At 44.0% G+C, this 25,989-nt stretch overlaps 1 protein-coding gene across 5 annotated transcripts in view; it reads left to right on the forward strand.

The window, feature by feature from the left end:
• Positions 1-25,989, forward strand: part of DCLK2 (doublecortin like kinase 2) — a 378,330-nt gene that overhangs the window by 214,005 nt on the left and 138,336 nt on the right. For 3 of the 5 annotated variants that reach the window (XR_014978130.1, XM_085641650.1, XM_085641648.1), the window contains one exon: positions 17,615-17,662. The exons of the other annotated variants lie outside the window; for them this stretch is intronic. Coding sequence is in view for 2 of the 3 variants with exons in the window: in XM_085641650.1 (XP_085497776.1) it covers positions 17,615-17,662 (48 nt within the window). In the remaining variant the exon portion in view is untranslated. The remainder of the gene's footprint in view (positions 1-17,614; positions 17,663-25,989) is intronic. 5 annotated transcript variants of the gene reach the window in all.

Genomic DNA, 25,989 nt, shown 5'->3' on the forward strand with positions numbered 1-25,989 from the left:
AAAAATGGGATTTTAAGCTGTCTGTACACCAAAGACTATCAATTCCTAGTGATCAATTGTTTGTTATTCGGGATACTTTGAACCTGGTCAGAAATGGATACTTTCACTATTTCCACCGTACCTATAAAAGTCATTGACCTAGTACACGTTTTGAACTAGTGTGCTACAAGGATACATAATCTTCAAGGATACATAATATTCAAAGTAATGTACAAAAGAGATGGATCAAGTGGAAAAAGGCTGGGGTGAAGGAACAAAAGAATGAATCTGGACAGGCAGGCTATCCTGCAGACCTATTGCAATGGATACTCCAGTTCAAAGTAAAAGACTTTGATTAAATTACAAATATGTCTAAAATAATTACCAGAACCTAGAGGTGGATCTGACCACCGCTAGTCTTTTAAAAATAGTTTGTGGCTGCAAAAACCTTTCTACAGATCTACAAAACCCATTTTGTGATTTTGAATAGTTTTTCTGAATTGCCAAATGGGTTAAGTAGTGATTACATAATTGTAATTAAGAAAGTTCATGTAAGGAGATACCTTCCAACTTGCGATTGTAGTTCCAGTTGAAAACCATTGATCAGTCACCCACTTCCAATGTGAGCTGGTAAATAATTCTCAGAGGGAAAAAGATCCTCTCTGCACTCCTTCTCCTTTGTGAAAAATGTTGGCATTTTCAGCAGGAGGAAGCAGTGTTCCAGTAGATAATTGGCAGCTCACCGAAGCTTTTCAAAATGGTAAGCTATTTTTTTAATGCGGCGTCACTTCCTATAAGGAAATCGGCTGCTTTAAAAAAAAAAAGAAAAGAAATTACAAAAAATGTAGATCCCTCTTGAAGTGCATGTCCAGAACGTGCCCTAAGCTTGACTTCCCTACCTTCAATTCCCGACTCCTAGATACTCTACCCAGTCTGTTGACGCTGTTCAATCTAAGGTGGATTGGAGGGGGTGTGGGAAGCAGTCTAAGCATCTGGAAAGGAGTTGGAGAATGTTTTCTGATAGCAAGGCAAACTTAAATATAGAAAAGCACAGAAAGAATATCATATACTATGCAGGAGTACTCGTGCTGCGTTTTACTCAGATAAAAGCTCTGCGGCTCAGAACCCACAACTTTTTTTTTTTTTAAGCATAGTTAAAGAGTTATCTGACACTAGTAAATCGTCTCCCCACCTTCTCTATCACTGTCACAATTTAAAGAACTTTCATACTTCTATGAAATAAAGGTGGCAGACATTTAACATGCACTTTCTACTGCCCTGATTGCCAAGCCTCCAGTGGATGGGAAGACCATTAATATAGCTTTATCGGCCGCATTCACTGAATCGGACTGTCTATCCAGTTACCTCCTGCAATAAGCAATACCTAGATTTGTTTGCTCTTTTAGATGTTCCTCATTATACGCATTATTGCAATCCCTAAAGTCAGGCTCTCATCTAGACCTCCGGCCTAGGTCAGTAAACTTCCCCCAGAATCACTACACATCTTAGTCACTCTTCTTAATTCCTCTTTGCAGGAGGGGCAAGTTCCCAAACTATGGAAGCATGCTATAGTCTTGCCCCTATTGAAAACACCCAGTTTGGATTACACCAATTGGTCTAATTATATGCAAATCTTGCTGCTCCCACTGCTCTCTAAACTCTTGCCAAACATGTTAACCAGCAAATCGCCTCCTTTGTGAATCTCATGATCTTCATCATTCACAGTCTGGTTTCGGAGCTGACTACAACTCTGCTGGGAGTTACATAGCATCTCAAAGCTTTTACATAATGGTGGCATGATGGCACTGATCCTACTTGACCTGAGCGCAGCCTTCGATACAGTGTCTCATTAAATAGTTTTGGAAGGTCTTGTGAACATCGGTATTGTTCAGAATGATATTTTCTGCAGGATTAGACCTTTCAGGTCTATTCTTCTAATTCTATGTTGACTTGTCATTCTCTTTCTTCTGGGGTTCCTTGGGGCTCGGTTCTAAGCCTTATGTTATTCAACATCTATGTACATCCCCTTGCTGACATTTGTTTTTTTAAACTTTATTTAAAGTTTAAAGAGAAAAGAAAAAGAAGGAACATTATAGAAGTACTTGCAGTATATACACAATACAATCCCTTTAGCATACACATTGATTGGTATAGCAATTTCAAGCCAGAATAGTTAACATTTACGACACTTAGTCCACAACCTACCTGTTCAGTACTCAAAAAAGGTTGTAGCGTCCTGTGGGTACCTGTAATACACTTAATTTCCATAATATTTTACAAATCCAACATATTCTGTCGCCCTTCTTAATTCAATCCATTGCCGCCCACTTTTACATGCACCACTATTCGACCACTTAGCGATAACCTCATTCAACCTACATCATTCCTGTCCAGCACTGTGTGTAGAATCCTCTGAGGCTTGTTTCAACAGACATGTATGATATGGCTCCCAAATATCTTTAGGTTGGCATTTAACAGGCATTCACGCATTATTATTCTCCGATTGCGTAGAACAATTGGCCAGATCAGTATGCCATTCAGGTAATTTAGACAAGTGGCCACGCATCCTATGCTTGGCAAGCAGTAGCCCATGGAGGCCAGCCTTCTCACAGCTTTTGGAATGTTTTTATCAAACGCCAGTAGAGCAACCAACAGTGACTCTGGTATTTCCTCATCCAGCATTTCGCTCAATGCGGTGAACACCCCGCCCCACCAGGGCACTTCTATGCGTGGTGTGTGAAATTGGCATTTATTACTGTACATCTAATGCATCTGTCCTCCTCCCTCAGCCCGTATCTATATAGTTGTGCCGGTGTATAATAAGTTCTATGAAGGTATTTAAAGTGAATTAATCTGTGCTGTCCATTTTGCGAAATAGCTTTAATCTTACTAAAGCAGTGGGACCACTGCGCAACTGTGATTTCCTTTCCTAATTCCTCCTCCCATTCTAGCTGAAATTTCTGCTTTACTTGGGTTGCCTGCCCCTTAAGGACTGTGTAAAGTATTGTGATACCATGTTGTGGAGATTCCGATTGTAACAGATACGTCAGTGGTTTCATTTCTTGCAGTACAGACATGTCAGGGCCTAGTGTCGCACGCAACGCCTGCCGTACTCTGTAGTATTGATAAATGTCTAACGCAATCAATGCCCGGGCCTGAGAGGACACCTGTTGTCGCAACTCCATCCCGGAATATGTGTCTCATGTGTGTTATTTTCAGTTTATGAAGAGTTTGTATGGTTGCGCGGTCATTACTGAGTGGGTACCAATCGCACCAGATTATGGGTAGTTTGGGAGAGTAAATGGCGCTCCGCTGCTGCTTGACTGCTATTTTGGATAGTTGAGACCCTGTACAACCTACTGGACCAATTATGCGGGGTTAATTTTGAGATCTACCAGTCAACAATTTCGGTAGCGGGGTGGGGGAAACCATATTATGTGCTATGTAAAGATTCGGCAAGTTATGAGGGCCATGTATCCAACCATGCGCATGTAGTTTCTTTGCAGCTCTATAATATCTCTCTATATCTGGGGCGTTCAACCCGCCCTCCGAATATAGCCTGATTAGGTTTACCCATTTTACTCGAGGTTCTTTTCCAGCCCAGAGGAGGCGTGTCTGCAATGTCCTTAAGCTATGAAAAAAGGATTTAAGCAAACTGATGGGAATGTTTACGAAAAGAAATAGAAAGCGAGGGAGCACCACCATCTTCATTAGTGCAATACGGCCCACAAGGGACAATGGAAGCTTAATCCATTTTTCAATGACCTGTTAATTCTTGAATCGCACATCCATAGTTTTCGGATAGTGTGACCTCTGGATCCGTATGTGTCTTTATGCCCAGGTATCTAACTGGGTCCGTAGTCTACTCTATAGGGTAGTTAGTGTGAATGGGAGTGGTGGCAGCCATTAACAGGAAAATTATTGACTTATGCCAATTGATGTATAGCCCTGAGTGTTGCCCAAATCTTTCCACCTCCTGCAACATCGTTGCCAGGTTTTGCTCTGGATTACGTATATAGAGTAATGTATCATCCGCAAATGCTGCAATATTGAGGTTATATGGCAGTGATCGTATCCCTCTATATGTGTGGTATTCACGCATTGCACACACCAGCGGTTTCGCCACCAAGGCGTACAGAAGGGTGGAAACTGGGCATCCCTGCCTCGTGCCCCTATCAAGATCTATCAGATGTGACAGAGCACCATTAACTTGCACATGTGCTACTGGCTGTGCGTACGGGACACCCCCTAGTTTTAAAAAGATTACTCCCACGCCCACTCTCCTCAAGACTGCATATAGAAACCTCCACTCCACCGAGTTGAATGCTTTCTCAAGATCTATAAATAATGTTGCTGCCTTGACATTCGGGTTGATTCTTGCTATGGTTCCAAATAGCTTACGAAGATTACTAGCTAGCGAGCGCCCGGGGACAAACCCTGTCTGTCCTGGCCCTACCAACTTAGGCAGAAGGGGTGCTAGTCTGTTCGCCAGCACCTTGGCAAACAGTTTTGTATCTGTGTTAAGCAGTGACAGGGGTCTGTAAGAGAAACAGTGTTCGGGAGGCTTTCCAGGTTTTAATAGGGTGACTAAAGAGGCCTCTCTCATAGATGGTGGCATCTTGCCCAGTTTAGCCATCTCTTCAAATAGATTTGCCATGTGTGAGATCAGTTTGTCTTGATATGCCTTATAGAAAGCAACAGTTAATCCATCTGCCCCAGGGGCCTTTTCGTTAGGCATTTCTTTTAGCGCTGCCAATATTTCTGTAGGCCTTAAGGGGGCAATAAGTCTCTCTCTGTCGTTATTCTCCAGCCATGTCATAGCTATATGTGCAAGATATTCGTCCTCTGATTCAGAGGCAGAGGACCCCTTAGATCTATGTAAGCCTGTGTAATTACTGGTAATGGCCTCCAATATCTCTGGTGTGCTATCCACCAGTTCCCCACTTTCATTGTAAATTTTTTAGACCTATCCATCACCTCTGGCGGGTATGTCGCTGCTAAGGTGGCGCTGGGTCTCTCTCCCTCCTCTTAAACCCTAGCTATGGCATATTTCCCTAGGTGCTTAACTTCAGTTTCTGCCAACTCATTATACTAGCCAATCTGAGCTCTAATTTGTGTGAGTATTGGGGATCCCCCTCTATTTGGAGCCTTCCCGCCAATGTTTTAAGCATGTTCTCAACATTTTGTAATGGGAGTGCGAATAGATTTTAGAACCCCAGCATGTTTAGAGATCATACCCCTTTTGTAAATTTTAAAAGTCTCCCAGATGGAGCCCATGGGGGATACGCTGCTCAAGTTCGTGGCAAAGAATTTGTTAATTGTGTTGCCCAGGTCTGCACGGAAAACTGTATCCAATAGCGAGTATTGAGGAAACACTGGGCTCCCAAGTTGTTGCTTAGATTTAGCATTATCTGTAGGGTTACCGGGGAATGGTCAGATAATGTATGCGCACAATGCTTGCAGTCCTGTATGAAAGGGAGCAGTGCGCACGACGCATACCAATAATCTATTCTAGTGTGCGTATCATGGACATAAGAATAGTGCATATAGTCCTTGCTCAAGGGAGAACGATGGCGCCAGATATTGCAGAGACCCTCTGCGATACCGGCTATTGCGCTTGCTGCTCTAGATGGTCGCCTAGGGGCCACTTTTGACCTGTCCAATTCAGGGTTATGTACGCAATTGAGCCCCCCCCCCAGAGTATTGGCATATGGGAGTGTCTCATTATTTTGTGTTGTAGTGCATGATAAAAGTGTGGATCATCAAAATTTGGCCCATAGACCTCTACCAGCAACACATTAAAGTTCTCTTTGCAGCACTTTGCCAACACATACCTGCCCCCTGTGTCCACTTCTATTTCATGTATATGTAAGCCTGAATTCCTATGTACCCAGATGAGCACGCCTCTAGAATAGGAAGTAAATCTGGATTATATGCATGTGCCTTTCATTCTTCTAAGGGTCAGTAGCCCTGATTTTGGGGTAAGGTGTGTTTCTTGTAAGATAGCGACATCAATATTATGCCTATACAAATAGGCCACCGCTTTGCGTATCTTTCTCTGATCATTAAGGCCCCTTACATTCCAGGGCATAAATCTGATATTGTTTCTAGCTTTAGGGGGCTGCGACATGTGTTAATTTATGTATCCAATCTGACTCATCATGCAATATATATGCAGCGACGTATTTCGTTTTGTACATTTCCTGCTGATGCATTAGACATAACCTAAAGACTGCTGTGGGGAAAAAAATTCCCTGTCCCACGCCCACTCCATAGCAAAACAATTAGACATGGCACTTTTATAACACCCCAACTAACCTGCCTCTCACCCTGAATTAAACCCACCCACCCAAAAACAGTTTCCCCACAAATACTACCCAGGTGTAATGCACTCAGAGGCAGTGGCAGCCAGACCTGAGGTGTTACTAGATAGCCTACAACTGCACACCCGCTATATTGCCATCCAGGCATCTGGTTAATAGTACTGTATACCTATGCAGCGGTTTTACATTGAATCAATCTTTATAGTGTGATTACAGCAAAGTGACTATGACCCTGGCATTTCAATGCAGATATTATCTATTATAACTGTTCCATAACTAGTGTCCCATTTACACTTGCGAAGCCGGCATGCCCGGCTCAAGCAGATTATCCTGTTCAGAGTCCTCGGGCGCACTGTCCTCCTCCGCTGCTGTCAGCCGGGTTGGTCCTTGTGATTTTTCAGAACTGTACTTTTTGAAGTCCTGCTGAAAATGGTTAGGATCGCCATATATTTTGGATTTGCCAGCAAAGTTCACCCATAGTCTAGCCGGGTATAGCATTGCATAGTCTAGATTGAGTTACCTCAGTTTACACTTTAGAGACCCAAATTTCTTGCATGCCTCTTGTACCTGTGAAGTAAAGTCCGGAAAGAGGGCTAATTCTGATCCCTCGTATTTAAGTACTTTCAGGTCTCTAGTGACTCTCAATGCTGCATCTCTATCTTTATAGTTACGGATTATCGCAATTAGAGGGCGAGGTGTAGCACCAGGCGGCGGTCTGGGGCCCAGTGTATGATGGGCTCGCTTGACAACGAGCGCCTCTGAGAAAGTTTTACTAGTAGTTGTTCAAATACTAATTCCATGTTTCCGGTAGCTGTGGTCTCAGGTAGGCCCAGTATGCGCACATTATTGCGCCTAGAGTGCGCTTCGAGATCTTCAGCTTTGTCGCACATTGTTGTTAGTAACTTCGCCATTTGTTTCTGCGCCGTCCCCATTTCGGTTGGTACGTCCTCGGCCTCCAATATTCTGTGCTCCACCATATTGAGCGTTTCGGCATACTTGTCCACACGTTCGGACATCCGGTCCATTTGTAAAGCCAATGAGTCCATCTTGCCATTGATGGAGGCCAATCTCTGTTGCATAGCAGCTAGTATTTGCCGAATGTCATCTCCAGAGACAGTTAGGTCCTCATTTTGCTCCGCAGTTGGGGGCGGGGGGGATGGGATCCTCTTCTCTGTTCCTGATTGACTTACGCTGGTCGAACCGGATTTTGTTTGTGTTTTTGTCACCTTTCCCCATGATTTCCACGTCCGTGAAGTACCAAGTAGGTTTAAGATATTAAAGAGTAGACAAACTAGCATCAATAGCACCCCAAATTAGCAGTGGGTATCCTGGCCGCAGTCAGGCCCGGATGAGTGGATCAATTTGCAGGTCATCAGGGGTGTGCCCGCTCCACACCCAGGCCCAGCCAGATGCACACCAGGAGACTCTCTATGGGGGCAGGCCAAGGCTCGGGCATATCCATTCCTGCCAGCACGAGGATCAATACTCCTCTGTCTGGATCCGCAGCAATTATTCTTGGGCCGCGTGAAACGGGGTCAGAGGGCAAGGGGGGCACCGCAAAAGGAGAGTGGCACAATCTCCTGACCTCAGAACGGCTGCCAGCCGCCACCAAGAGAAGAGAGGGGTGGGGAACCACCACCGCAGCAGACACAGGGGAGCTTAAGTATGCTTCTACTGAATATTCTTTATTCAAACCGCGGTGCTCATTGACGCACCATGAGTGCCACGCTGTAAACTAGGCCCAACAGTTCACATGCTGGGTCCTCCGCAGCACCTTGCTGTGCAGTGATTATTCCCACACACACTCCCCACAATGAGGCTCCTCCGAGCTTCACAGTCACTGCGATGTGCTATATAGCGCTCGGTGGATCAGGGCAGCCACCGGGTGTGAGCGCTATGGGCCTCCTGTCCTTTGCATAGATCCGGCAGTCACACACGTGGGGGAGGCACAAGCAAGTCCTTTGCAGAGATCCGGCAGTCGCTACACGTGGGGGAGGCACAAGCAAGGTCTACGTGGTGGGTCCAGGACATTCCCCCTACGCTGATCGTATTGGAGACAGTATTTTACGCGCACACAGCGCAGCGGCCGCAGCACACACTAGGCCGCTCCGTGATCCCTGCAGGGCGGGCACAGTCTTACCGTGGGTTCTCTCCATCAGCAGGCGCCGCCACGCAACAGTCTGCAGCAGCGATTCCCGCCAGGGGCAGGCTAGTATCGTTCTCTCTGCATTCACGGGGCAGCAGCCCCAGAGTCTAATTGCAATTCTGCCCCATGCATCCTCCACCACGCAATGCGCTCCACAGGCCTCAGGAAGGCCGCTGCTGCGTCACTCTGCACCATCAGGGACAGGAGCCGATTTAAAAGACCAAACTTTCAGGGATCACAGTTTTCTGCCCGCCGTACAGGTTCCGCTACTTTTTATTATCTTTCTGGATGGCGCAGTTAATTACAGGATAGTATGGGCGGCTGCCAGAGCTCGCTCAGGCTGCGGCCATCTTGGAGTTGGGCAAGCCACGCCCCCTTGCTGACATTGTTAAAGGCTGTGGCCTCTCTTTATTTTCCTACACTGACACTCTGATCATCTTTTCTTTGTCATCTATGGAGTGTCAGTGTGGACGCCTTGAACTCCTGTCTCCTTAAGGTTTTGCCCTGGATGAACAGACACTCCTTAAAGTTAAATGGGGACAAGACCGAGGTTACGGTGGTGGGTAAGGACCCCTTGCTGTGTGGTCCAACTACTGGCCTGAAATCCTTGGTGCCTTTCCTTTGCTGGTCTCTAAAGTTTATAAACTCAGCTTTTGGCTCGATGACGAATTGTCTATGAAAATCCAAATCTCCAAGGTAGCCTCCACCTGTTTCAAAGTCTTAAAGTGGCAAAACAATAATTTGGATGCTCCCCTTTTAGGCTCGGTGGACAATTATCTAGGCCTTGAATGTATCAAGGCTGGATTACGTAAATATTCTCTATTTAGGGGCCGTTAAGTCCTCAAATACCTAGACGTGACTCAGAACACCACTACTAGGCTACTATTTCATCTCCCTATGCATTCCTCCATGTATGCCCTTCTTCGTAACCTACATGGACTTCTGATGGAAAAACGCATATAATTCAAAGTCCTATGCTACATGCATGAAGCAATGTTGAAGACAGGTCCACGCGTTTTGCAACAGTTAGTGAAACCCTACTGTCCCAATCGCTTTTTTCAGTCTAGCAACTGTTACTTACAGCTTGTTCCCATGCCTGCCAGGCTAAAAATAGCCCGTAAAATCACTCTCCTCATAAACCTTCTGCATTAAGCACGATTAGATGCACCGCACTTAGTATGAAACAAATCACTTAATACCCGTTTGGCCTTATCCAGCATTTCCTATTTACCATCGATGGATGTCTTAAAAATGTATTTTGCCTATCCTGAACAGTCTTTTCCAAAGTCTGCTTTTGCTGTCTGGCAATTCTAGTATTTGCTGCATCTTTCACTATCACAAGCCTCCTTACATATGCTTTTAAAGCATCCCACACCACACTTGGGGAGCGGACACATGATCCGTAATCAAGAACTCCTTTATCTCCTCTTTACATATCCGAACCCATCTCTTACTTCGCGGAGTGCCTTTCTCTGCAAATACTTCCAGGGCAAGAATTGCATGGGCTGAAAACCCATTAGGGAGCGTCTCTTGGCCCTTAAAAACTAGGGCTTTCAAAAGTAGAAAGAAATCAATATCAGAAGAACTATGTAATCCTCCTGATAAGCACGTATATTCTATTTTTGTTGGAAAAGCCTCTCTCCAAGGATCAGTCAGTGTAAGTGTTTTTGATAATTCTGTAAAACATTCACAACTTTAGGCTTCAACTGTTTTTTTCAATTATACTGAGAAATCTATTCCGCAAAAGTTTAAAATCCCTACTCGTAATAACCTCTCCTGGGACTAGTAATAGACTGAAAAAGCTCCTCATAAGGCCCGGCATTATCTTCCACTGGGGCATACTGGCTCACAAATGTGAGCCGTGTACAAAGCACCAAGCAATTCACCCTTCACCAACAGCCATACTTATCACTGATGAAGTCCAGCACTTCAGCGCCCAATCTTTTGGCCAGGAAAATGGATGTACCACGATGTGCAGCCTGGGTGGACAAGAACCCTCTATGACTGGTCCAGCTTTTAAACATGAGAAAATCTGAAAGTTTCCGGCCAGAATGAGTTTACTGTAGTAAATCCACCTAAGGGTTCTGAACTCTAACCAAGACCTCTATTGCATGAATTTTCTTCAGGTTGTTAAGCCCGTTAACATTAAAAGAAACTCCCTTCAAAGTTCTCTTAACATCACACCGACCTTCCATTCCCAGGTGATAGGCTTAATGCAACAAATATAGTGCAAAAGGGGCATAAAGTGTCCGATTTGCCAAAATTGACCAGGGCACTAAAGTGCAAACATGCAACAAATGCCAGCAATAAGCCGGACTTTAAAGTGCATCCATTTTCTAAAGTGCAACCTGACCAGTCCATTACCCTGAACCATAATCTCATGTTTCAAATTAAAGTGCATATGTCCCTGACCAGGTATTAGCAACAGTTTTAAGTGTATGTGATTTCTAAAGTGCGTCCCAAACTGCCTAGTACCCTACAATGTAATCTCCGGACTCAGTTAAAGTGCACACGTGCTTAATCTGACCACTCTTCAAGCAACCCTTCCAGTGTGTAGTTAGCCCAATGTTTCCCAAAAATGGAGTCCACTCATCAGTCACCCCCTGTTTTTAAATTCAATCACTGGTGTATAATCCTTCGATTCGCCATTTTGGATCTCTTTATCAAGCATACTGCACCCTCTCTCTATCCCCTACCACCTGTCTCTGAACCCCCACCAACGTCATGCCACAATGGGTGGCACGCCTTTCCACTCACTTCCTGCATACAACCCATCCCTTCACCCTGAGAATATTGGCACCATTTCACAGTGCCAGGACCTCCGGCCCCTCCCCTCTGAACCCTCCTCAAAATTCCCTTCTGCAACAACCAAAAATAGAATTCTTCTAAACACCACATTGCAGTATAAGACATTGACTCTAGAAACTTAATGGCTTTCAATGTATTGCCAAATATTTGAAAGGAGCCCTTGTAAAGAACTTTAAGTTGAGAAAACTGAATTATTATAGCTTGCCCCCTGCCCCCCCTCCCCACTGAAACTTTGGAATCAAAGTTCTAAATTCCTTCTGATTCCGAGCCGATTCTAGAGTCCTATGTGAAAATATTTGAAATTCTCTAATGGCTTTCTCCTTTATTGCCTTGGCCAAAATCTTTTCTTTGACTCTGTAATCAGCAAAGTTCACTAGCATAGTGCTAGGATACTGGACCTGAACACTAATGTGGGCCAGGACACAGTGAGCTAGTGTAATTGTTAAATCCTGGTTAAATTCTGTGGTTACATAGGACTGAATCAACTTTTCCACCAACTTAATGCGCCCACCATGATCTTCACTATGTTCATGAATTCCTGTGATCCGTAGGTTGGATCGCTTTGCATAACTCCATATGTTCCTGCTTTTCTTCCAGCCACCCAAACTCTTTCTTAAGATGCTAATTATTCTTTTCCAGGATATGTATCTTGTCCTCTCAGTCGGACACAATTTGCTCCATTTTGCTCAGTCGAGAAGAGGGGCCCTCTAGCTTCACACAGACTGAGTCTAACCCCTCTCGCAAGTCATCGCCATTTTCACCTGTGCAGTTTTAATTGCTTTCATTTCTGTTGAGCTCCGAAAGCATAAAGATCAGGCGCTGGGGAACCTCTGCTATGGTCCTCACAGTTTAAATCTCCAATATGCTACTTTCCCCCTGTTCTGATGCCAATATCCTGTGCTCCTCATTGTCTGCATTAATCTGATCACTGCAAACCGTTTCTTGCCATTGGCTTCTATTTGACCTTGCCACTGCACCCGGGCTCCAAAAGCTTTGAGGAGCCTGGTAACTCTGCTTGCCAGCAACTTCGATTTTGGTACTTTTAGCACTGCTCGGATTAATTTGGAATAAGGGAAACAACCCCCTGCCCGTGGCTTTTTGAGCAGTCTGCTCCGTATTTTTCCCAACATCTTCCCGCAATGGTCTCACCTTTTCTCGTTGGTCATTTTGCTCCCCCTCTTGCCCCTCCGCGTCCTGTATCCGCTGAACTGGCGATAGTACTTGCAAATCCTGCACCACATTCTTTGACCCTGCCCCAGCCTCCACCTCCTCAAGCCTCTCTCATGGTCCTATATTTCCTGGGGACTCAACGCTATGTTCTCTCACCAGTGTGCTTTCAGCCTCCGCTCTTTTCATGGATGAGGTACTGGGGGAAATATCAGGTATGTTTATAGGGGTATTGTCCCCCAAGCTGGCCAACGACCCATTACCTTGCTCAATTCATGGTTAAGGAACCCGGACAGCAACTAACCCCATTGTACCTTGCCACTCTCTTCGGGGCGCTCCTTGACTCAGCAGTCAATCAATCAATCAAACATAAGTTTATTGTGACCAATTGGTCTTTAAACTACATATACCAACATGACACAGATAATAAATACAATTGTTAAAATTTTTAAAAGAACCTAAAATCAAATTTCATTATTTTCTCGTAAAAGCTTATTTTTGTATTGTCCTACTATGAGCCAAGGCCGTTTATCTAAAAAATTCAAAACATGATATAATTACAAACATTCGATTGGCCTCTGTTTATCCCCCTTTTCCATGAGAAAACTTTTAGCTACTTGTACAAACTTTGCCAAAGCAATTGCAATATCAAAAAACTGCATGTCAATAAGGAGCTTAATTGCTTGTATCCTTGAGCTTATTCCATATTTTAAAAAGAGTGGCCTTAAAATCATCCGCCGTACACATAGCAATTTTTGACAATCCATTATAAAATGAACACAGGTACATTTAAAATTAGCCCGCATGTACAATTACCACAGTCATCCATTAATATGTTTTTTATTTTCTCATTTGAACGGGCGGGTTTAATACCTATTCTCGCTTTTAATAGTTCCAATCTCAACCCGTGATTTGGTACAGTATCTAGATACGGATACCAATTATCATTGCTCCAGGTATTTAACATAAAATGCACAGACTTTTTTTGATTCAAGTAATCCATGTTGATCTGTCTGGATTTTTCATTTCCCAAAATTTTTAGAACACTCTTCCGTTCTTCAACACATAATGATTCTGGGTCAATTTTTACTTTTAGTGATTCACAAATGGAGAGCAGTTTATTTCTGATAGCTTTTGCCCACTTTAATTCACTCTGTATCTCCTTCCTACACCAACATGACACTTTCTCCTCCTCTCCTGATCCCAACCGTTTCCAAAATCTACACAGATTTACCTAGACTTGTATGTTCCATGCTGGCCAATCTAGTCCTTGCCTAATGGCCTGTACCATTGAGGAGCTAGGCAAGGAAAGAAGAGTTTTTAAACATTTACCTTCCTCCTTATCCCATGAACATTTCCCCCCCCAGACACAATATTTCTGCCCCGTATTGCATCTGTGGGGGGATCATCGCCTTAAATGCTTTCAACACTGGTCTATGTGACATGTCTCCATAAATACTGTTACATTTTTTCAACCCACAAATTCCTGCTAGACCTTTTATTTTCTGGGCCTGTTGATGCATACCCCAATTTAAAGCCCTGTCAAACCATACTCCCAAATATTTATATTCATTGACGACTTCCAATTTTGTCTGACCCAGGCACCAGCTATATTCATTTTTTTTCTTTCCAAAACACAATATTTTAGTTTTTTCCATGTTTACCATTAGATGTTTGGCTAGACAATGTCTAAAAAAACATTTAGCTTTCTTTGCAACCCTAATTCCGTTTGGTCTAAGATAACTAGGTCATCTGCGTATAGTAGGCAAGACAGATGCTTTCCATTTACCTTTGGGCTTGCTCCTCTTTCAGTTATTAACAGTTTCAGTAAGTCGGCAAGGAAAATAGAAAATAGAAGAGGAGCCAAGACACATCCCTGTCTTAAACCATAATTGATTTGTATTTCTCGGGTTAAACCTCCTGCTGTATCTTTAATAACTTGTGCCCAATTTTCGCTGTGCAGTCCTTGGATGACTTCTAATAGGTCCTCTGGATATTATATCTATTTAGCGTCTCCCATAAGCATTCTCTATCTACTAGATCAAATGCCGCCCGGAAGTCGACAAAGCAGCAGTATAATCTACCCCGCTGTTCTACTATCTTCCTAGCCACGGCCCACAATGCAAAACAATGATCAAGTGTTGAGTGCCCCTCTTTAAAACCTCCTTGTTCTACCGGGACAATTGTATTTAATTCAACCCACTCTTTCAGCAGTCATGTTTCTTACTGTTTGCAAAAAATTTAGCAGAGCAAACTGACTTGGGGACTTTAGCAGGCATTGTGTTTTTTTCCACTGATCAACCAACTGGGCTAAGCAGGTGAGGAGCCACAAACCATTTCCAGCCAATCTTGGACCGTTTCAAATCCAGGCAAGGTGTTATCCCTCAAAGTAGTCTTCACGAAATAAAGAAACTGACAGCATGATAAAAGCGGTGCTTTCAGGTACAGCAAGCTCACCTTATTCAGCTGCATGAAACAACCAGGTCGAGTGTACAATAGTTGAGTGGGAGCTTTATATCGGGCAGGAATCCCAACATCCTGTTGAACCGAGGTAGTACACCTGAGACCACAGCATGCCCCGCCAGCCAGCACCAAGCCACTGCACCAAGTGTTAACCAGGCGGCAGAATATTGTCGCAGCTTGGCTGGGAGAGGGAGAACCGCCAACTTGCAGTCACTTTCAGCTGTTTCAGCAGCATTTTGCTCAGTGTTTCCTCGTTGTTCATCACCGTGCACCCAGGTCAATGCGCTGCGGCTCAGAAGGAGTGGGGCCGGAAACGGAGGCCAGAAGTAGGGAGACGCGCTACAGCAGCAGCTTCATCCTCAATACCCAATCAGGGAGACCAGTCTAAGAATACACTTTCAAAACTGACTTCTAGTTTTCTCTTTTGATTGTTGCAAAAGAAGAGTGTTTGACACAAGAATCCCTCAAGGGGTTGGAAAACCAACCAAGCTGATTTTCTTAATGTAGAAACATCAGCAACCTCACTAATACGCACATTTCTTCAATTATATTTCCATGTGCCTCATGTCTTCTCCAACACCATCACAGTTCCTGCCAGAGTTTCAACCTCATATAAAAATAAAATACTGCAGGACAACAGCCTGGGCAGATTGAGTGCGCCTGCTGACACAGGCAAGCTGTGGCCTGACCCTCTGCCCATCCTGATGTCTAGGCGGCGATTTGAATCCTATTGCTCAGAAGTACCATGTAGGTGGTGTAGGATAGTGTGCTTTGGGTGGTCAAAAGTCAAGATAAAAGGTCTAGCCAGGGACCACTAGGAAACCCGCTGTATAAGCATCAGATGGGGGGGGGGGGGGCGGGTGTATAAAGGGGAGACCGCGCATTGGCGGATTCCGAGGCCCCTAGTATTGCAAACTAAATATATGCCAAATTAGGCCCTATAAGAACCAACCATTGCTTCCTGCAAAAGTCGCTGCCACATACCAAAATGCAGTTTAAGAAACCAACCAATGCTCAAGATAAAACTCGTATTTACTTAAGGTTGAATAATCAGCCCTTTACTATGAGTTGTAAAACTTTGTTAATATACGTCTTTTCTCAGTATCTTGAAAGGAATAATTCTTGATCCTGAATAACATCCAGTTATCCCAAATTTGTAAAAGTTTATGAGATATCTAAAACATGAAGGTAGAAAGAAATAAGTGTATTTACCAAGAATAAACATTTTTCTAATAAGGTTTCATGCAAATAAATGTGTACAGATACTGAACTATGACTGCAGAGGCACTTATTGTACAGACCGACCTTATTAAATGAACGAACATTGGCAACACCCATAGGTTTTTTGTTTTTTTATATATATCTGGAAGTGTTTCTTCATTTATTGGGAGGTATGCGTCTGTTGTGTCGACGGGTCAGTGGATAAATGCAAAAACAAGTAAGTGATTGACTGCATTTATAGATGGGTTAATAGCTGAAAAGTTGCATGGATTAGTGGTTGAGCCAAGTGTCCAGCAAGGAGACCAGTGGTGACCACCTCCACAACGGATTCTCTCACCACCTTTTAACAGTTCCTCTTAAGTCTCCATAACCACTCTCTTTGAGATGCATTTAATTAGTTATATAGCGCCACTCATACCAGTGTAGGTGTCAGAGCACTTTTCATCAGACACAAAATACCCAGAGACAATCAATCAGACATGTGTAAATCTGCATATAGAACTGTAAGTTGTTGGTGTGACATGCCATCTATACTGGTAGACAGTGTAGTTTAAGAGTGCTTGGTCTGGACTCTAAGCACAAACTAAGCATTGAAGACGGAACATGTTTAATAAGAATCTATTTCTACCCAAATGAACCCTTTTTGCAACATTAATCTATTCTTTATTCTATAAACTGTGCATGCAGTACTCTGATGACAGTTAATAATTCACTGTTCTATATTGGGATTTTAATTTATACACTGCAAGTAACAAAAAGATGTCTCCTAGAAAAGCAATAACCCACTGACCTATTTACATTATATGCAATTTGTGATCTGCATGGCATACGTTCTTTGCAGCAGGCACATCTACCCTCTGTGCTATTTTATGATTAGTCAAACACCTCAACTAGACAAAACTTCGACCTCTCTCCAGGAAGAACATTATTCACCAGAGGTATCTTGACATTTTTATTGTTACCTGGTAATTGCTGGAGGCCAGGAACGCGGCAGCAGGTGCTTTTAAAGCCAAAATAAACGTGCAAACACGGCGCCCCCTGAAGTCCGCACATGGTGTGGTGGCCCCGGTCACACCACCTTAGAGGCCGCCCTGGTGCCTTGTGTTGTGCAAAAAATGTAGTTTTCGACTAGGTGGTTGTCTTGTGTTCTCCACCCAAGTGCCTTATCATTCAATGAGCTCTTGTCCTCTTTTATTTACTGTTTGAGCATTTCAGGTCCTTCTTTCCCCGCACGCTGTTTTCCTGAGTGATGTTCCTCACCAGCCACACGTGAAGTTTGTCCCCTGCATGATGATTGACACAAGAAAACAGTTTGGAAGCCACAGAGTGCATTTCAAACTGCTCAGTATTCTTAATAGAAAATGAGTTTTTTGTGCCTGTCTGGTTTTGTTCCCTAATTCGGTTTTGTTTTCCTGTCTTGTTGTTTTTTTTCATTTTTCATGATTAAAATTGTGGAATAATCTCTCTCCTTGATGTCTTCTTCCTTTGTGTAACGGAATGTAAACAGTAAAGAGGGGTGGCTACTCCAGTTCCTTTTCAACAGCAAGATCCCCAGGTGAGCCATTCCTGGTGTGGCTATCTGTCTTCGCTCACTCATCCGCTTATGACCCTTAAGTCTGTACCTTAGCTTGGAGCCCACACCTATGCTTTGCAAACCATGGGTATGCTGTCATTTCTCCAGAGTAGACCTTACTAAAAATACCGGGCAAGTGCTTAATTTGTAAAAATGCATAAATATGTTCAGGGGCTCAAAGTTTTTCTTAGGGGCCTGCTGCAAGTGCTGGCTGCCTAATGGCGTGGTTGCCAAATACCCGGGCTTCCTAGCCTTGATCCACTAGACGCTCACCACATCTTGCCTCTAGCTCGCTCTTGTAAGTTCTTTTTCATCTCTGCTTTCTCCCTTTGTTTTTCCGGTTTCTCTACCTGTCTCTCTCTTGCTCTGGGTCAAAGTCTGAGGGCTAAAAAAGAAGCCCTCATCCCCAAAAGTAAGTGCCTGTACCCACCACATGCACAAATTAAGCACTGTCCCAGCCGGAATTAGGGCTGACTGTAAATCTAAGGGGGGGGGGGGGGATTTGGTTAAATACTGGACTTCTGTTGATGGGAAATAGAAAGAAAATAGTTCCTCCATATATTTTAGTTAGTTCATAATACTGCTTTGAAAGACACTTGAATAAACAAGGTGTTGCACACTTCAATGTGTAAAGACTTGAGTGCTGGGTGCCTGACTGTAGACCAATGAGCTGTTCTACTGTGTTTACATTATTAGAGCAGGTCTCTGGAGAAAAGGGCAGCATGCAGATGTAGCTGATAGTAAACCTATGCCTATATGTTGTAAATCTACTTTATGTTCAATCTAGAATAGCTGATGGTTTGTACAAGGTGCTCTTCTTATAGATATATATATACAAACGATGTAAGAGCTTTATTGATTGGTCTGTGGGTGTGGGTATGGGGAGGGAAGGTTTTAAGGGTGGGATCGAGGAGCAATATTTATTTTCGACAGTCCTTGCACTATATTTTTAAAAAGGTAGAGAGACATAAACATAGAACCCTTGATAAACTTGCTGTGTGTTTACTTTCTGTACATTTCAGAGTAGTTTATGCTTTCGTTCCTTTAGATGATTTTAGGCTACCCTTGTCTTCTCCTTCTCTCCCTTTTTCTTTATCGGAAATCTAAAATTGGTTATCTCACACTAATATGTATATATGGCACTTCATACTGCTGTTGTTAGAAATGGGGGGGTGGTCTCTAGTTGGCAGGGCTATTCACCCTGTCCAAGTAGATACCCTTCCTTCTAGTCAGGATAAGGGGATTACACAGCCCAGATAACCCCTGCTCACACCCTTGGTAGCTTGACACAAGCAGTCAGGCCTATCTCCGAGACAATGTGTAAATCATTTGTACATAACACACACAGTAACACAGTGAAGAAACTACAAAGTGGACACCACACCAGTTTTGAAAAAATAAAGCTTCCTTACCCTAACCAAACCAGACCAAAATGACAAAAATCCAACATACACAGCAAGGAATAATATAACTTTTAAAAGGTTTCAAGTAATTCTGTCCATAGAGAATTGTAGATGGGTGATTTTTAAACAAAGTACCTCAGATGCCTAAAAGTCCACAAGTCAAAACGGCGGCAGAGGAGGGAAGTGTCGGAAAACACAGCGATGCGTCAGTTCCGGATTCCGTGGGGAGGCAAGGCGACAGTCCTGCTGCAAGCAAGAGAAGTGATGCATTAAATCCAGACTGTAGGTGGAAGTGATGTGTCGATTCCAAGACTGTTCTGGTCTGCGGGTGCTACATTGGAAAAACGTAGCGTACAAGTGCAATGTGTGAAAATCCGGGATGCGCTGGCTCACAAGGCGGCAGTGAACAGGCGCTGCATCTGTTTCTTCACTGGCAGTCCCATGATGCGTCAATTGTAACAGCCACAGAGCAGGGCCTGCATCAGACTCCGTGCGTAGGTCTCAGACTCCGAATACGCAGTGCAATGAACTCGCCGTGCAGCGGATATTTCGGCTGCGGGCAGGCATTGCGTTGATTTCTTCGGCCACACGGCGGCGGTGAGCGGAAATTTCTCCCGCACAACGGTGCTGTGTTAGAAAAGCAAGCGCTGGAAGGGCAACGCGTAGATTTTTATGCCTTCAAACAGTTCTTTGCTGCAGATACAACCTCCAAGGGCCCAGCACTGGATTTGGCACCACAAGGCAGATTAGAACTCCTAGCAGTAGAGTTCAAGGAAGCTGCAAAGTTTTTGTGTCCCTTGGACTTAACAGGAGGCAAGCTCTACTTCAAGCCCTTGGGGAATCTTTTCAAGCAGGATACATCAAAGTAAAATTCCAGTCCTTTCGACTGTCCACAGACAGAAGCAGCAACTGCAGGCCAACCCAGCAAAGCAACACACAGCTAAGGGGCAGTATCCCCCTTGACAGCTCTTAAGTTCTTCTTCGCAGAGTCCTCTTGATCCAGACGTGTTCTAAAGTTCTGGGGGTATACTACTTTCAGCCTTCGAAGTATTTGTAGTTTACAAGTTCCTGCCTTGCCTGGTCTTGGCTCCAGAGACACTCCAGTGGGGTGGAGACAGCACTGTGAGAGGACAGGCACAGACTTATTCAGGTGCAGGTGACTGCTCCTCTCACCACTCTAGCTCAAGAAGGCCCATCAGCCTGGCGATGGGCCATCAGCATTTGTAGGGCACACCTCAACTCCCTTTGTGTGACTGTCTAGAGCGAATGCACAAACAGGCCCCTGTCAGTCTAAACCAGACATTGATTCCACAGGCAGGCTGAGGCACAAGATGGTTAAACAAGAAAATGCCCACTTTATAAAAGTGCCATTTTCAAACACACCGTTTTAAAACCACCTTTACTAATAAAAGATGTGTTTTTAAATTCTGAGCTCGGAGAGCCCAACCTCCAAATCTATACCTGTTCCCAACTGAAAGTTACCCTTGTAAAAATGTTACTAGGCAAGTCCAATGATAACCTAAGGGAGAGCTAGGCCTTGCAATAGTGAAAAACGAATTTCGCAGTATTTCACTATCAGGACATTTAAAACACAACAGTACATGTCCTACATTTTCACATAGACTTCACCATACCCGTGGGGATACCTGAGGGGTGCCGTACATGTAGTAAAAGGGAAAGTTAGGGCCTGGCAAGTGGGTGCACTTGCTAGGTTAACATCGTACAATCGTTCATGGTGTAAGCTCTGAGAAAGTCCAATCGGGGCAAGCAGACAGCAAACCTTAGCAATGGGCGTTGTACAAACCAGTAATGGTATATGGTCTGCGGAGGTAGTCCAGGAACACCATAGAGCATTTCATAGAAATACAGCTAGCGCCTATATTATATATGCTCTACAAAGTCTACACAGCAGTGATAGTGGTGAATACCATAAGGATGTGCATTATTTACATTCTACTGTATTAAATGGACTGTGCGATCTAGCCAGGAGTGGGCCCAGCTCAAACCATAAGTGGAATTGGCTTAAAGAAAATCAAAGATCGGATGCAATCAGGGATTCTGTTGAAGGATACATTTAAGCTGCTTAACAGTTGCAAAGCAGGGGTGAGGTTTAAGGGAAACAGGTCAGGCATTCTGGCCTTAACCTTATTACCTTTACCTGCACTAATGGCCCCAATCAGGGTAAACATCTCAGTAAGACACCCTTAACCTCTCCGTCCTTTAAGTGGATGTCGTGAGAGTAGTTTATACAAACAGGTGCCCAAGGAAGAGGATTAACCAAAGTTGGCATGGCTGCCTCTAGAGAGAACGAAGAGTAGATAAGAGGAGATGGGTAAAGACCAAAGCACAGGTCACCTGGTTGTAGTAGGAGACCTGGGATTGAGGGGAGCCAAAGGGGCCATGCTATACAGTAAAAAGCACCAAAACGTAACGCACAGAGGGACTCAAGCACGCGGTCCCTTCAACATTGCGCTGCAACAAGTTGTTGCTTTAAAAGCTTTGTAAATACAGTTTTAGGCTTCATAAGACTGATGCTGCCGACCCTCAGATGCTTAACACTTAATGAGTGGCCCTGAGTCGGGCGACTGAAGCATCTGCTCTTTACAGCACTCGGATACTGCAGAGAGTTAGAACCGAATAGAATTCGTTTTTACCATAACAAAGCTATGTCTGATCAAGAACGTGTTAAGAATAGCCACCTTCTTCATAGAGACAGTAGTGATCTTACAATTCAGCAGGCAAAGTCTTTTGAGATGTGAACTTGGAAAGCTTGACCACCAACAACTGCAACAACATAAATCGCATCCTAACAGCTAAACCTGCTATGCTAATAGCAATTACCATGAAAATAGTTCGATTTTCTGAGTACAGCATAGATTGTCTTTTTTCACGACCCCCCTAGCGGTATCTCTCTCCTCTACCACATGCAGCGGCAACTCCTGGACCATACACAACAAACACTGTCATAGGTGGGGGGTATATAGTATATTAGTGCAGCAGGTTCAGTGACACTGGTTCCCAGGGTGGTAAGTGGCCCACTGCAAGCAATTATAACGGTCTTTTCCGACCCTCTTTGGGGCAGCGTAGCTATTTTATGTGCCGTATTTAGGGCCTATGACTTACCTGCCACTGGTGTTGGGTAGAGGGGAGGGTTCCCAGAAGGGTGGGGATGTGGGCATTGGAGATCCCCACTCACATGGCTATCATTTAGAATCTTGTCCCTTTATTTGTGTTGAGACTGGTGTGCTGGGGCCTTTAGGCTGGCGGCCTGTGAGAGAGCACAACCGTGCTTATTGCACTCATGTGTTGCTTAAAAGTAGGATTGGGCTCCTCCATCTTCTACTCGGAAGCAATGAGGATAAATGCAGAAACAAAAGCAGAGCAGTTAAAATGGGAGAGATAGTGCTCTGCTATAGACTTGCTTGAGCTGGCTGTCTTTGGGAGAGCAAACCCGTGCTTGTGGCACATATCCGATTTTGTAAAGCGAACAATATGGTGGTCTTGCTGTGGTACAGGGAGTGTGAAAGAAAAGGCTGTAGGATTTCAATTTTATTCTAACGCACACGATTTAAATACTTGTAAATGAATTCTATACTTTTCGAAATGTTTCTGCCATTATGAAAGCACACGGGAGACACTTTTTTTGGCAATTTTGAATTGGGATGGGAACAGAGATTTTAATTGGGTCCAAGCAAATCAATACACTTTTCTCGGTGATGTGCAAAGGATAAATATTTGCTTCAACCTAATTTCCGCATATCGCTTGTTCAATAAATAGTCTCATCAGTAAGGCTGCATGTCCTTGCAAACATAGTGACTATTTCAACAGAAAATGTGCTGTCTGTAAATGACAGTGCACTACTACTCCATGCTTTAGTAATACGTTTGCGACAGTGTGCTCCATTACGCACTACTCTGTACCACTCGCCTGCTGAACGGACATGGCTAATTTGCTACATTTGTTCTTTCTGTGATGCTTGGATATCCGCAACATTAGCGCGTTCAACTTCTGATATTGATGTTCAGCTGAACTCGAGTTTGGCCTCTTTGATTCCATTTTTCTCCCACTGAGGAGTATAAGTCAATATGTGTCCCCATCAAATTGAGATTCTTAAGTAGGTGTTGTGGAAGAGAAAAAAACAGTTAGTGGCTATACTCTGGGTCGGACTGGGTCAGAAAATGGGTCCAGGCACCCAAATAAAAATGAACCGTCCTTAGTGTATTGGAAAGCTTTAAAAAAGTGGCCTATGTTTGCAAACTGGGGCAGTTTTGAAGTTGTGAACACGTGGTGTATAAGTATTTTGCAAGGTATGGAAGGAATGCTGCATGGATCTGAGCTTGCTGAAGCCAATGTTTGTTTTAATATCTCGGAAATCAACAGTGCAAACCAGCCCATCAGACCATAAAAAGGTCCACAAACAGCCAACAGACTGCCCCACACACTGACCTGCGAGACCAGCCCATCTGGCCAATGTCTGATTGCCCTAACAGTCAGTTCAGCCTTGGCTGTAGTACTGTTCAAGGAGATCCTAATTCCCATGTAATCCAAGAGATTTATCCCAAAAAGAGCCCAGAATACAGGTAAAGAGCTGTCCATTTGTTTAAACCTTTAACTGTTTAATAGACATATCTGCAGTGCGGATTCTACAAGAACCACATATAATACCTCCTCCGGCGTGTATCTGTAAATTGACTGAAAACAATCCACTGCTCGGCTGCCGCTCCGCTCTGTGTAGGTTTGCCTTCAGTCTTTGTGCACAACACTCATTCATAAGGCAGGCAATGAAGCCGAGCTTCCATTCGCATCATCCTCCCTGCTACCTACATTGCCCGTGGGAGTAGCGGAGATGTTCCACCCACAGCACATTGAATCTGAATCTGATAGCAATTAAAAAAACAAATTAGGAGCATAAACAAGCAGCTTGTGTTGGAGTAGGCATTTGCGCTCAGGGTTGGTTTGCTTGTTGTTATGGATCCTGTCATAATGTGGCATCATAGCTATTTTCAACATCCCCGAAAAAGGCATGCTGTGGGTGGTTGTCATGGAGAATGAATGCAGTCTGCGCAGTTTCCACATTCGAACAAATCCTTTTTTTATCTAAAAAAGGACTTTTATTCCATTTTACCCATGTTGTTTTGTAATAATCCGCTGTAAACTTTGGAGTTTGCACTGGTGTCTAAATACCATATGAACTTTCTCGTGGTTCTATCATAACTGGTTGCCCCTATGAATGAGACGTGTTACTGGGTCATACATGCATGGGCAACAGTGGCGTAGCTAGGGGGGGGCGGTGGGGGCGGTCCGCCCCAGGCGGCACTATTTTGTGGGCGGCGGCCAGTTTGGGCTATTTCCTGCAAAATAAGATTTGTACTTTTACACGAGTACCATTTCCGAAATCTGCCCATGTGGCAGAGATTTAGAGAGACGAGGCAAACCCATTTCTCACCTAACGGTGCATCACAAATTGCCTCGTTCCCAACCTGGAGGAAAGGGCACGAGCCCTCCGCTCCACGTCTGCCTGGAGAAGCGTGCGTGGTTGACGCTGCGCGGCGGGGCTGCGTCGCCCTGTGGAGGAAAGGATGAGGGGGATATTCAGTCATAGAAATACTGCCCTCAGCATGCCGGGTGGAGACGTACATCCGTTCTGCTATTGTTCATCGCATGTAATTATGCATTTGTTCAGGGAATGAGACCTTACACCCGCCATCACCTGCTCTAACAGTACGTCAATGTGAGAGACTCACTTTGTTTTCTACTAACGCTGGTTCCCGCCATCGCGCCATTTGCCTCTCAGATTTAATTCTCCTGTATGTGCAGTGCAGGTGTTTAATCGAGCACTGCATGTTGCGCTGAAGACCATGCATCATCGCAGAGGATGTGTGCTGGGGAAAGAAGCAAGGTAAACTCGTGAACAGGATTTCTAGCATATCACTAATTGACAAGAGTACTTGGCCAAATAATGAAACGTAGGCAACATTGAGCGAGGTAGAATCAATGCATTATTTAACTCGTTTTTGTTGATTTGGTAGAATATAATTAATTCATTTATGCATACGTTCTGTTAAGTGCAGATGCATCCACAACATGCTTCAAAGTGCTCGTGGAGACTGCGGAGTAAAAATAGGAGAAACAATAGAAAGAGAACTTTGGCTAATTGCAGTGTCAGGGTTTGGTGGAATAGGTGTGTTGTACGATGTTTGCACAATATCCTGAAGCTAACCCCACACGTAGGAGCTTGGACAATAAGTTCTCAAGGTGGTGTATACAAAATGGGGGACTTTCTAACAGCTGCTTGTATCAGTGACAAAGGTCGTTGGCAGGACAATGTTAGGCCTCTGGTTGGATTGTAAGGGAGGCATAGTGTAGAAAGGTTGTCAGGCTAATTCTTATGTTATTACCTATGAACCAGAGAGTTTTTAATCCAGTCGTTCAATCGACTGGCAACCAGTGAAGTGGTATAAACGCAGGTAACACTTTGATCCTACAACCGAGACATGTTCCTGCTGACAGGGCCGAGTTTTCTCTACTGGCAGTTTTGATTCACCAGCCGCACTGATGTTAAGTTTCCTTGTGTGTTCAGATGTTTTCAGGAAATGGTAAAAATGTCATGATAACACAAGTAAAAATTGTTCCTGCTGAAGGGAGATCACCATATTGTCTACTTGCAGATATCACTGATCATGAAACTCACTGATCATGAAGTAGCGCATAGGGTTAACGTGCCTGCTGCAAAGAACGTGTACCATGCAGTTCACTAAACTGCATTTTATGTGTCTATCTGAGTGAGTTGCTGCATTTAGTCACAGAGCTCCTTGGGTTACTTGCAGTTCATAAGTTACAATCCTAATAGCACAATTACATATGAACTCCCATCAAGGAGCTGCATTCAAACTGCATAGTATGTT

This window comes from Triturus cristatus, chromosome 2_2, assembly GCF_964204655.1.
Source record: "Triturus cristatus chromosome 2_2, aTriCri1.1, whole genome shotgun sequence".
In the NCBI taxonomy this organism is placed as follows: Eukaryota; Metazoa; Chordata; class Amphibia; order Caudata; family Salamandridae; genus Triturus; species Triturus cristatus.